The sequence below is a fragment of the Cygnus atratus genome, chromosome 4 (genome assembly GCF_013377495.2).
Source record: "Cygnus atratus isolate AKBS03 ecotype Queensland, Australia chromosome 4, CAtr_DNAZoo_HiC_assembly, whole genome shotgun sequence".
NCBI lineage: Eukaryota > Metazoa > Chordata > Aves > Anseriformes > Anatidae > Cygnus > Cygnus atratus.
The window spans coordinates 3,958,901-3,972,155 of record NC_066365.1 but is presented as its reverse complement, the minus strand read 5'-3'; the positions used below and the strand labels follow the sequence as shown (position 1 = coordinate 3,972,155).

The window sequence follows — 13,255 nt, the reverse complement described above, 5'->3', positions numbered from 1 at the left end:
TAAATGATAATCTAAAAAAAGTGACGTATCTATTTCTGCAGGATAATTCAAAGATACTTACAGGATCAAATGTATCAAGATGGTAGAGTAACCATCATGTATAGCATTGAAATGTATGTATTCAGGAGTTTGAAATTATCCTGGGCAAATAAAGCCAAAATGTAATAAAGTAAAAGATTTAGCAGAGAATCAAGCCAACCAATGGAGCTAGCAATCACTAAAGCTGTAAAACAGGCAGATAACAAATCAAACTCAATCTAAGTTACAGATAAAGACTAGCATTTGACAGAATAAAGAAGGCTTAAAGAAGCTAAAAGTTATAATATGGCTGTAATGAGCTGCTCAGATCCATAAATTAAATGGCAGTCGCAGGCCTGGAGTCATTCATCTTCCTTATTCGCTCCATCCTCCCTGCAGCAGCGCTCCTGTGAGCGTCCAGAGAAGCTGAGATCTCCGGGTGCCCGCAGCTGCTAAATAGTAAATACATTTGCTTAGAGGAACAGCTGAATTTGTTGGATGGTGGTGACTTTGGTAAACCACGGGTTGACATCCGTGTGCGGTTCTGCCTGTGCAGGCCCCGTTTGTCAACACACCCGGCCACGGCTGAAGTGCTGGATTTGCTAGGCCGGGCAAGTTCCCACCTCTCAGCACTTCATTCCTGTTGTATCCAACAGGCATAAGCTGTCGGGGACTCACTCAGAAGACATCACATGGAGATTTCTGTTCCCTGGTGATTTCTCCTCTTCCCCACCTGCAGTGGGGAGGACACAAGCCAGGCACCGAGGCTACTTTCTCCAGTTCCTTCCTTAATTTAAAATTGAGAGGAGAAGTCCGCTTCCAGGGGGCCGTGCTTTGAGCAGGACACTCCTGTGGTCTGGAGCAGGAAGATTTCACAGGAAAAATATCATTTAAGGTGACAAACAGACTGACAGATCTCTCACCGATTGAGAGAGCAGACAGAATAGGGCCAAGCAAGTGCAGAAGCTGGTTTCCAAACAATGCACTGCATTTACTTTGCTGAGGCCTTCAGTTTTCCAGCAACAACAACAACAAAAATCCCCCAAAAAGCAAATAGACAAAAAATAAAGGAGAACTTTTTAAAGAAAGGCTGCCCAGCTTAGCACTGAGAAAAGAGATTTCCACAGGAATTGTTTAGCCAATGCTATCCATACCTCCTTTAAACTAGCATCAGCCAGGTCTCACAGTGAATCCCTGATTTACTTTTAATCATGCCTGATAAGGTAAAAACAGTAAAAACTTTTCATATTCAAAGTAACTTTGACAGACACAACATAGGCCACAGCTGTAACAGCAGAGCGAATGAAAAGATGAGATTTCAGAAAAGGATGAGCGCATCTTTTTGTCACATGGCATCAAGCACAATTCTGGGAATAAAGATATTTGTCATGGGATGCTCTTCTTACTTAGAATAAATAAGGTACATATTGGATATACGTCTTCTTGACAGTACTTTATTGCTCTTAGTCCATACATTTTTATCACCCCTACACTGTATTTTTAATGCCAGCTAGCATTTCTTTGCAATTTATAAATTCACCCTACATAGCACTGTTTGTATTTCCCTACTGGGATTACAGTTTAGCTTACAGAAAATATTTTTTTCTTCTTAAACTGTTCTGTATCATCCAAGGGATTTTTGTTTCTCTCCAACCATTCTGAACTGCTGTTCACCCAGTTTTCAACTTTTGCTCCAAAATGGTGATTAAAAAGATGTATCCAATATCTGTTGCATAAAAAAATCAGGCAAGCTTGTAACGGTGAACATGGCCCAAATGAAATAAATTGTTAGGTATATATTAAGCACTTTATTAATTTGGGTTCTGAACCATGTCTTGTTGAAAATATGCATCAGCGCTTTGCAAATATAGGGAATACTTCATATAGCATTCTCTTGCTTTCAACTGTGTGAGAGAGAAGATAATTCACCTCAAATGCCACTTATTAATCTTAATGCTATTTGGCAAATATTGCTCTTTCATTAGTTCGTTTTCTCTGTGAATGTACTTTCAGGACCCATGTAAAATTTCAGAATATTTTACGATTTTGAGGGGTTGCTCAGCAACATATGAAATTAAGTTGTGTTTTAATCTCCATGGCAAGGCTCTGTGAATGGCAGACCTTGGGACTGGACATAAATTTGAATCACTGTTCATCAGTTTTCTTATGTATAAGTCACAAATCCAAGCAATTGGACTCCTGTTCATAAACTTATGTTCAGTCTTCTTTTTCTTTTCTTTTCTTTTGGGTGATGTTGTTGGGAGCTCTCTGCAGAACAAGTGCACACCGTTCCACAAAATGCTGCTGTGCTTGCAGAAACAAACCCATTACAGCAGTCTCATGAAAGAAAAGTGAGTCACCTTTTTCCAGTGAGACTTCCTGGTTTTCTCTTTCAAATACAAGAAATGTTGCTGCTGAGATATTTCACTTCTGAGGCTTTGTGGCAAGCAGCTAGTGGCCATTGATACCACTCCTACTACTTTGAGACAAAGTATTTCCCAGGAAGAAAGATATCTGCAAACCCTGTGCTGACATGAATTGATTTTCACCGTGGCTACAAAGTACAGCTGAAGCTGGATTGGAATCTGCATGATCTCAGATGATGATAACAATATTATGAGTGTGTGGTTTGGCTTGACAAAGACAAATCACACCTGTCACGGCACCGGTCATAGTCAGGTTTAGCTTCTCCCTACATACAACAGCATCAGGTTGGATGCTTTAGCTTCCTTCTCTCCTCTATCGACGTGATCATGTTCCTTACGGAAAACAACATTTTGCTATTATTAGTGTCCTGACCCTGATTCTTCTGTTGGCAGCCCTTTAAGGATGGAGAGTGAGTGAAAACGTGCCATGCTGTTGTCTTGTGTGAAGGAGCTCCCCTGAGTGAGCTCCTCGGTGGCAATGTTACCCATACACAGACGCCAAGACCCATTAAAGGAGCTACACAAATCCAGCTGAGATGCAATGAAAACATGAGTTAATGACTTTGTATCCTCCTGCGAGAGTCCTGATTGCAGCTCTGCTGATTCCTAGAGATGCCAGCATGACACTTTTGATATGCTCTAACTAAGAAATTCTTTGGTGTCAATGAATGACCCTAACTTTATGCTCAAAGTGGCACGTACATAGAACTGGCAATTCAAATTCATTGTGTTTTTGCAGGTTTTTAACCGCTGGAAATATTCAGAAATACAGAGCTGACAGTCACTTTGATGTGTAGATGGATCAGCAACAGTTTCCTTGGGGTCTTACGAATCTGAGAAGGGAACATTTGTGTCAACTCCCTAACAAGGGGCTCCCATTGACATGGGACAGCACAGAGCTGCTCCAGCAGAACCTCAGTGCACAACAGGATGGGTGCAAACACTTAATTAAATTGTATAAAATGGAAAAACAAAAACAAAGCCACGTCATGTCACACAACGAATCTTCAGTGCCTGAACAAGCTCAACAAACCTGCCAGCAGGAAAAAGAACAACCCCCCCAAAAATATCCCAAACTAATTTCTCAACAAAAGACTTAAAAGATCATGTTTTCACAGTGGTTTCAATGGGAAAAGCAAGCTTTAGTGTTGCTGCCTTTACAGAGGTATTCATGGAGCAGCAGTAACCTTATCCCAGAGACAAAATGTTCAAAACTAGCTGATAGCTTCCAAAGGGAAATAAAGCTGCTTTTCTGTCTCACAAATCCTGCTGGCTGCCAGTGTTGACACAAAACTCACTCTGAATGCTCAGCAAGCTTGGTAGGGTGGTGTAGTTGTTTTGTTTGTGTACAGGCGTGGCAAGTTTCCTACCAGAGCTGCTACCACATTTAAATGATCTTGGCAAAAGCAAGGCGGGCAGGATGCATTGTGAAGGAGGGCCAGGTCATTGCCTGGCAGGCAATTTCCCTTTTTTTTAAAGTCCAGAACACATTTTTCCAGCCTCTGCTAAATGTTACTATTTCTGATGATTTCTGAAGTAGGTAAAAACGTAAGAGTGTTAGAAGAGAGATAAACAAGGACTCTGAAAAAAAGACTCACTCTGACCTTGAAACAGAACACTGAGGGCTCTCCAGGCAGGTTTTTCTTCCTCATTACAACCATTCATGGCAGACACAATACTTACAATTTCTGAAAGGTATTGTAAAAGTCATAGAATTTCAAAAGCTAGCAGGGAAGACTTAAAACTGAGGAGTATTTTCCTGGATCTCTAGTGAGTCTGAAGGTGGAACAATAGCGTATAAATCTATCCAAATGGACCTTCAAAGGAAGCAGAAATGTCTTTCAGACTAAGTATATGTAAATGAAAGACCTAGTCATGTGAGGAGCCAGAAAAAAAAGGGTTATTTGGAAAGTAACACCCAAATTACACGGAAATTTGACGGCATTCAAAGTCTAGTAGAGCTGGCTACCAGAGTCTGTAAGGCTGGGAGTGACTGCTGGCCCTAGCAAGGACAGCCATGGTGAAACGCCAGGAGATAGATGTTCCAATTAACACTTCTTATAGCAACTTTCCATGTCAGGTTTTAATGAAAATTCTCTTTGAATTCTCTCTGAAAATTTAATGGAAGTGCATTTCCTCTTTTTTCCAGTTAAGATGTGAAGGGGTCTTGTGTTTGCATTGGTTTTGTATGGGATTGCATGTTACTGCAGAAGCTAAGGAGGTTTCGTGCTCTGCCTTGCTGTAAACACCATGCCCTCAGAAGAGCACAACTTTATAGGTGCAGATGCACCATTCGTATAATCCACTGGTCCCCAAAAACAAATCCAGCAGCTTAAATGCTCCATGTAGTCTGAATGTCTCACACTTAGGGTTCCTCCATCTCCTTTCCACCCCTGCCATCTCATTTTCTGATGTGCAGAAGGAAGGGTGAAAGCTCTGCAGTGCTCAGGGACATCCCTGGAGCAGTACAACTTGAATTGATGTAGGAAGCAAATCCCACAGGGGTGAATCTCTCCCAGGCTGCACCCTCCTGGTAAGTGCTTCTCACCTTCAGAAGCAGAGCTCAGTACAGGTGCCTGTGCTGCCAGGAGAAGGTGGTTTCTGTGGTTGGTTCATGCTGGCAGCTTGCAGCTTCACAAAGATGATGTCCACGTTTTAGATCTTAGATCTTAGCCAGACTCCCTCAGTAGCTACTGCAGGCCGTGCGATGGATATTTCATTTGATTATGATGGGAAACTCCAGTTTGCAAGTAATGAACGTGTTGATTCAGTCTGAATGTTTTCAGTCCACCTACACAGCACTTTCACAATGTAGTGTATATTGCTGCTGTTTGTTGATGAGCGCATTGCTTTGACTTTGGTAGGTAACTAATTAGTGAAATTGCTTAAAAGCCCCACACCGTGCACGTCAGCCACAGAGCCACCCCAAAGTAGTGTGGTTTTAAAAATCATGCTAGTGACCCTCTGCAAAGGACAGTTCTGAAATCATGCTTCCTGCCTGTAGATCGGGAATTAAACTACAACTGCTTTGCAAACGTCAGCTGCTTTCTAGTGGTTATGCTCAACAGGAAAGTGTAATTGGAATATATACTTTGGAATCCAGCTGGCTACAAATCACTCTGCAAAGTGATACACAAATGATGTGCCACCTGGGAAGCAATTCAACACTTGCTGAAATTCAGCGAAAGATGGCAACTGTGTACAGGACACTAACAGCACAACTATACTAGACACAAAGCCAGAAGCACAGCACCAAATGCCACTAAACAAAAATTATACATTTTTTCAGTATTAGAACTTGCTCTCAAAGTTATCCAGAATGCTCAAAGTTTTGTCGGCACTATTATATATATATATATATATATATATATATATATATTTAGGAATCTATGAACTATTAAAATCAAGCCAACATAGTCTAAAATTCTACTGGTAGCATGTCCTAGCTGAATGAGACAAGTTAAAAATACATTTTATTTTCCCTTGTTCGAGTTTTAGGAAGAGCCAGTGTGACAGAACAATTTTGGACATGAAAGGAAATAAATACAACAAGGCAAAGGAAACAAATTTCTCCATTCCTCATTTTGCTCTGTAGCAACTCTCAGCTCAAACTGTTCCCTTCCTGCAAAAACTCATTCAACATTCACAGCTGCTCAGTAAGCAAATCTGCATTATGCACCTGTGAACTAATATAGTCAGTAATTATTATAAAGGTATTAGAAAATGATCTGGGTATCAGTGTTTGATAATGGTTTCCAAATGGTTTCTATACTGTAGAGTGAACTATAACTTACACTCCCAACAGGCATTGAAATGAATGATAATCTTCAGGTCTTGTGTGTACTGTAAATTTTATCAATAGTTTGTGTGTTTGTAAAGGTTATTTTTAAAAGTATTTGTTCATTTGTTTGTTGATGTTCTGTTTTGTTAAAAATTAATATATTAAGCAGATAAAATGGAATTTGGGTTGGTCGGTTTTATTCCTGACTTTAGGAACTAAGAAGAATGCGAACCTGATGGTACAGGGGCAACACAGAACTAGAGAGATGTGCAGCAATAAAACACAGCCTTTTCCCTGTTGAGCCACCATTTTGCTATATTCATAAGCTCTTTGCTTCTGATGGAATACCCAGAAGCCAGATTTTGATCTCAGTCAGGGAGGTCTAGGTTTACCTCATTGTAATGGAGATCAGAGCCTTGACTAAATATTCCATAAATACACCCATATAAACCTAATACCAACTAGCACGTGAGAACAAGACTAGCATCTTAATGTGTTTATTTCCATTTGTAGTTTGCGTGGTAAATTTACTGCAATGATATGTGCTTTTTCTCCTGTCCTCACTTTTTTTTTCCCAAACTTTATTCTTCAACAACATTATTGATTTCTCTCCTCTCTAATGCTGTATGATCCAGCAAGCCAAGGAGGACCATTTCAATGGTGAGGAGTGGATCAGGACATAGCCTTGGACAGCAGAACTAAAAAAAGTCCATTTCTGGGTGAGCTTGTTGCCTTACTGGCACTACCGTTGCATCTGAAGAAACCAAAACTTTTTTCAGGGACTACTGTCAAAAGCAGTGGGTGTGAAGAGACGCCTACCTGAAGACGGCAAGGCTCAGGGACCAGAGCACTAGTGGTTTCCTCAGTTCAAATTTTGCTCGCTTGTTCATTAGGTGCCGACCACCAAATATAAAGGCAGCATACAGTGCTGAAAATAGGAATGATTTCTTCCTGCAAAACAAAAACAAAAAAACACCTGTCAAGTGTTGCATTAGTACCAGACAGATAGAAGATAACTGCTGCGTGCTCGTGCATTTCTGTGAAAGGAAACTATTGAGGACATTCCTGCAGCCCAGTAGAGACACCTATTACTGCACCAACCTACACGCCTGCACATAGGTCTAGGTACTACTGCAAGCAAAATTGTAGTTCTGGAAAAGGAGAGCCAAATTTGGTTCCTCATCTGTCCCAGTTTGTGTAGACTGTTCTTCTGTGAAGACTATAGACACAGCATAGCCCGTGTGGGTCCTTTGCCCAGACACACCTCCACAAACACAACATGGTCAATACTTGTACCAACTGACTGTTTTTTTGTGGCTCATTCACTATTGTCATATCATATTTTGTGCTACCTGGCAACTTTCTTTTCCATTGTTTCCTCCAAGAAGACACTTAAAGACCTTGAGCATCGCAACCCAATAAGAAAAGACCCACGAGAAGTGGAGCATCACCAGCGAGAGGTCAACAGCCCCATTAAGCTGCGACGATGCTGAGTGGAGTTGCCCTCTTGCAATGGTCAGTTCAAGAAATCCAGTGAATATGCTGAAAGATCAAGCAGGGCTCTGCAGAGGAACTTCAGTGATACTGGTAAAATTGCAAGCCTTATTTTTAAAACTGCCTGCTAGTAGCCCAGCTCAGCAATAATCAGCAAGCATTTGAACTCTGGTGCTGTAACTCATTGTAGATTAGAGGCCAAAAATAGATTCAGTCTGGGATTCCTTCCCACACATCACTATATTATACTGAGTAATACTTAATACACCATTAATGCACAGCTCTAAGGTAGGTGGCCTGCCCTGACTGGGTGGCTATATATTTAGGAACACATTTTTCTCTACAAAAGCTGTAATTATATACACAAATATCAGCAGACTATGGCTTTGCACCAGGAGGTGCTGGTTCTTTCTGCATCCCCGAAAGAAAGACACAAACACTCTCAAGAATTCATTAATCTGATAGCACAACTGCAGTTTGGTGCGGCTGGAGGTGAGTAAATGTTTGCTAACCAGGTTGGGTAGCGATGAACCGCTCCAAACTTGCTCATACTGAACTGCCCAGCTGCTAAGACAAAACTTAAGGGCTACGGGACAGGAGGAGACTCCCGGCGTTCAGTCAGTTGAATGAGGTCAACAGCTACACAGCTACAACAGCTACAGCTCATTTAATTAGAACAGATAAACTTCAGGTCACTTTTACCAGCTTTCTAACAAGTTCAGCGCCGTTTGCAGCGGTGGTAAAAGGCATTCCCCCAGCAAACAGCGCTGTGCTGGTGGTGCCAGCCACGAGGTTCGACTGCATGCGGGGAGTGGGCTTCACTGTGACATGTCATTACTACTATCTACAGTTACTACATTACTACAGTTTAGAGAAACTAAACAGAGCGGAACACCAGCAAAAAAACTAAACCTTGAAACTTCAAAGAAAAAAAAAAATCCCCCAAAGTAATTCAGTGAGACTCGCATCCAGTAGCTTCAACGCTAGCACATTCATGTGTTTGTCGTCAACGCTGTGCTGCAGGGTAGACATAAAGACAAGACTGCCAAATCCTCCACATTTTCCTGGCATTTCTGTTTCTCACAGTTGTCTCCCACCTTCCTACATTTTCAGACTTCGGGGACTAAGTACTATCTATACTGAATACAACTCCATGTTTTGCAGTTAAAGGTGCCAGCTTGTTCCCCCAAAAGGGAGGCAGGGGAATTTTCTAGAGAAGCTGTAGGATGCTCTGCTCGGTCTGGGGATCACTGCAAAAAGGGGAACGCAGATTTTGGAGCTACAGGCTGAAAATGTGAGGGATGCTTCTTGCACCCAGGGGCACACTGACGGAGGACTTGGGCTGCCCACACTGCACAGAGCCTCGGTCATGTCTTCCAAAAATCCCACAGCTGGGACAGGCAGTATTGTCATCATCGGGGCCACAGGCCACCGTGTCTGATTCTCCCTTTACAGTGAACACTGAAGAGAGGTTTTGTGTTTTATTGCATCCTGACGGACGGAGATTTGTGCACTGATGTGCTTTTTAGAAGCTCAAATCCTTCATTAGAAGGGCAATGGAGACAGGAAAGAAGAAAAGGAAAAGAAACCTAATTGAGAAGAGGGAGGCAGAAGTAGATGATTTATGATATACTGTACGTATTAAAAATACCACAGCATTCAAAAATGACAGACCAAGGCCTTGCGTTGAGCATTGTGCACAGCAGCACGAGCCATCCTGGCACCTCTGACACGAAGTGAGATAGCCCTGAATATTGCCGTGCCTCTGACGAGGGGCTGCAGCCCAGCTGCACTGTTGACATTTATTTATCCTGAAAATAGCAGCCTGAGTCATTATTGTAGCGTTCTCTGATGCTAATGAGTAAACTGACATAGATATATACTATAAAATACAATATTTCCAAAGCATTTTCTTTAATGGTTAAGGAAAAACCTTGTAAGAACACTCAAAGGACAACCTTTGCTGATCTTTTAACATAATGATCTATAACATAACACAGGATTATCCCCATAACAGCATTCAGCGGGGGCACAGTAAAGTGAAGCAGTGTTATCCACCTCTATTTACTTTCTATAGGTTTTTAGAAACATTTTTTATCAAGACGTATGTACTTTGCACCGGCAGAGCTCATTCTTAAATCCATTACCACTTCTGCATCATAGGCTGTTAAGGGAGCACAACAGGTAAAAAAAAAAACAAAAAACACTGCAGTTGCCAGAGCAGAGTGCTTCTGGCAAGGAAACAGGCAATTTCAGGCTTCTGATGTTTTTCTTTTGACATTCTTCATCAGCATTTCATTTGCATTTGTAAAATAATAGATTTTACTAAAAAAAAAAGGATAAGAAAAATGCAGGATGCTTTGTAAGATGACAGATAGGATGCTTTTCTTACCTGTTTCTCACAGCTTTCAACAAAAAACAATTACAACCAACCGTGTTTATTACTGAAACTCCAAACTTGAGAGCCTAATTGCAGTGCTTCAGCCGAAACCAGTGTAAATCACACAGCACATCCACGTCTGCAGTCCACCAGCAGCGCCTGGTAGCCTTGGCAAAGCTGCTTTCTCTCTGATGCTTGTTTAAATATCACACCTTCTGTATGTACAAAAAAAGGGTGCGAAAACGCTTCACAGTCTCTCGGGGTGTCTACTTCAGAAACGCTGTCAAAGCAAACCTTTCTCTCCCTCTTCCTAAATTCAACTCTGACAGAACAGCACAAAGAGATGCAACGTGTGGATGTGTCAGATCTGTGTATGGAAACACAACCCGTGCTCCTGGGCTTGATTTGCACTTCTGCCCTCGCTTCCTATCGACCATGCCAGCCCTCATAATGGAGCAAGTGGGGAATGTAGAAGAGGAAGACCAGTCCAATAGGCACATGCCAAGGTGGTCTGATTTACTCCCACAGCTAAACTTCCTTTGACGTTTATATTTAGAGCAGCACGGACGACAGTCAGACACACGGGTAGGTGACTCACCGATGATGCTCTTTGACGTAACAGGCTATGAGAGTGAACAGGGACGCATCTCAGCATGATCAGCTGGTCCCCTGATCTCCAAAACCTGCCTCTCAAGGAGCATGTGGGCCTTCTGCCTCCTTGTGACGGGCCCTGCTGGGCTGTGCTCCCCCTGCGGCTGGGGCAGCTCTCCAGGCACCCCCTCTGCCAGCAGCAAAAGGAAGGGGAGTCGGGGAACAAAGCCTGGGAAGGGGCTGTTATTCTCCCACAGCTGCCTTCCCACTGGGGTCCTGTGCCCATTGCCGTATCAGCATGGTCATGAGAGAAAATTACACCTCAAATGGAAAGCACTTCAGAAAACAATTCCCCAAACTGAGGGTTTTGAAACCAGACAGTTTCAAAACTGTGGGTTTGGAAAAGTTTGTTATCACTGAAGGCAAAGCAGCTTAATCTCTGGCTCTGTCCCAGATTTCCTCCACTTCTACACTGTGTTTTGAATGGGGACCCACCTGGTGGAGATGGTGGGTGATGGTGGTCACCTGTGTGCTTTTACCTAGCACAGAAATGGAATAGAAACTACCCAGCAATGGAAATTAATGCAGAGACCTGTGGTTACCAGAGGTAGTAGCAGCAGAGTGTCCTGTTGGGCCCACCGTGGGTTTCTACAGGCTTTGCTTGGGCTTTCAGGCAATTGCTGAAGCGATGGCAGAGAGCAGGGACACTAATGTAGGTCACAGGCACTGCAGCTCTGATGAAAAGCTACAGTACTTTCACTCCTAATTTCGTCAATGTAATTTTAACTCTGGCCTCTACAGTAAAAACCTGGAGCTAGTAAACAAACTCAACTACAAGTGAACTCGGGGACTACTAACCTACATCTCTCCCAGTTAAAGCCACGCTGTACACAGGTCTCACCTGGAAGCAGTTAAGGATGATGCACGCAGAGGTATGTCATAGAGACACGGCCTGAAAATAACAAGATTTCCATATCGCCTTACTCATTTGATCTTTTTATCTGATCAAATGAATCAATGGCTATGATATTTAATACATTTATACTTTAAGTAGTACATCAACGTAAGGCCTTCAGATGCAGGAAGACCCCTTAAGCAAGTCATGAAGGTTATTTGTACAGGCAACTGCTGCTTGAGTCACCACTCTGGGGGCAGATATTTATTTATTTAACAGGACCCAACACAACACTAGAAATAACGCATCAGCAAGAATACTTTACTAACACTACCTTTGCCCCTGCATCCGCAGGAATGCCTGTGCACCGCAGTGGGGTCAGGTCTCGCTATCATTGCAAATGCAATAGTTGTGGAAATAGCAACTGTTGGATCTCAAAAGATACCGAAAAAAAGAAAAAAGTAGTTCAAAATGAAACAGGAAAAATGAGGTGATTGCAAGCAAGCAGCGTGTTGTTTTTCTGTCTGTCCTAAAAGACATTCCAGCAAACGTTGCTCCCTTCCAGCCTTCTGCAACACTACCTCAAAATGATGTTGCTACAACTGCCAGTGGATTGCACAACACAAACAAACAAAAAACGTTTTGATTTTCCTGAGAGGGTTCCCAGCCAGAAGAGATGTGCAAGATTCTCCTCTGGAGCAGTGTGTAACCGTAGAAACAGGGCAGCCACGAGTCCTGTACAAATGAGCCCTTATATCTCTGGCTCGATGACCACCTTTGGACAGGATCACTTCATAACTCTTTCAGTGCTGGCAAAATTTAAATTGTCCTCGAGGAAGCCAAACTGAGGGGATGCCTGAAAAGCACAGAAAAATAGAATATACACTCTCCAGCCTACTCCTCCCCATCTGAAGACCTAGACCCAGAGAGAGGGATCTGAGCAAGCCAGAGATGCTATTTTGTGGCCTAGGTCTGATTAAAAGGGGATATTGGTACCAGTGACATCCCAGCAATGGAGCTGCAGAGTAAAGTGTCTTGCTTTCAAACCTTGTAAATACTTATTGACCCGTGGGGGAGGCGGGAGAGAATGGAGCCCACAAAAAAAGTACATTTTGGGCTGAGAAAGAAATGAAGGAATATTTTCCATTATCTATCAGTGAAGAAAAATCAGGTCACCTGGAGAACATCTACCTGCTCTGAGCAGTCCTGCAGTACCTTTTGATGCATGATGTCAAGGACTGCTTGATGTATCTAATAAAATCTCAGGATATCTGACCTTCGTCTACTGCTGAGAGATCAAGGACAAAGGACACTGATGGAGAAGGTGCAGACCTAACTCTTGACTGACAGGAAACTAGCAAAGACCAGAAAAAACGGTGCAATCTTGCCAAAATCTTTTCAGCCACCTCTCTAAAACACAGAACGCTTCCTAATAGTTTTTCCTCCTCTTTACCAACTGGGTAGCAGGTCGGAGAAAACATAAGGGTGTTTCAGCAGTGCTCAAAACTTGCAACAGAGAGAAGTTTGGGGTAGCCACGAGGCAGGTTTACATGTCACTGCCTCCTTACGACACCACGGGCTGCCACTGGTGCCACACATCCACCAGCAGGGAACGCATCAGAGGGCTAAGTAATCATTACTGAGTGACATTTTCATGAACTAAACTCCAC

The 13,255-nt window shown here is 42.6% G+C and overlaps 1 protein-coding gene across 2 annotated transcripts in view; it reads right to left on the bottom strand.

Moving 5' to 3' along the window:
- ELOVL6 (ELOVL fatty acid elongase 6) overlaps window positions 1-13,255 on the bottom strand; it is a 68,947-nt gene that overhangs the window by 19,859 nt on the left and 35,833 nt on the right. For both annotated transcript variants that reach the window (XM_035560209.2, XM_035560135.2), the window contains one exon: window positions 7,045-7,176. In XM_035560209.2, coding sequence (XP_035416102.1) covers window positions 7,045-7,115 — 71 coding nt within the window. In that variant the 5' untranslated portion in view covers window positions 7,116-7,176. The remainder of the gene's footprint in view (window positions 1-7,044; window positions 7,177-13,255) is intronic.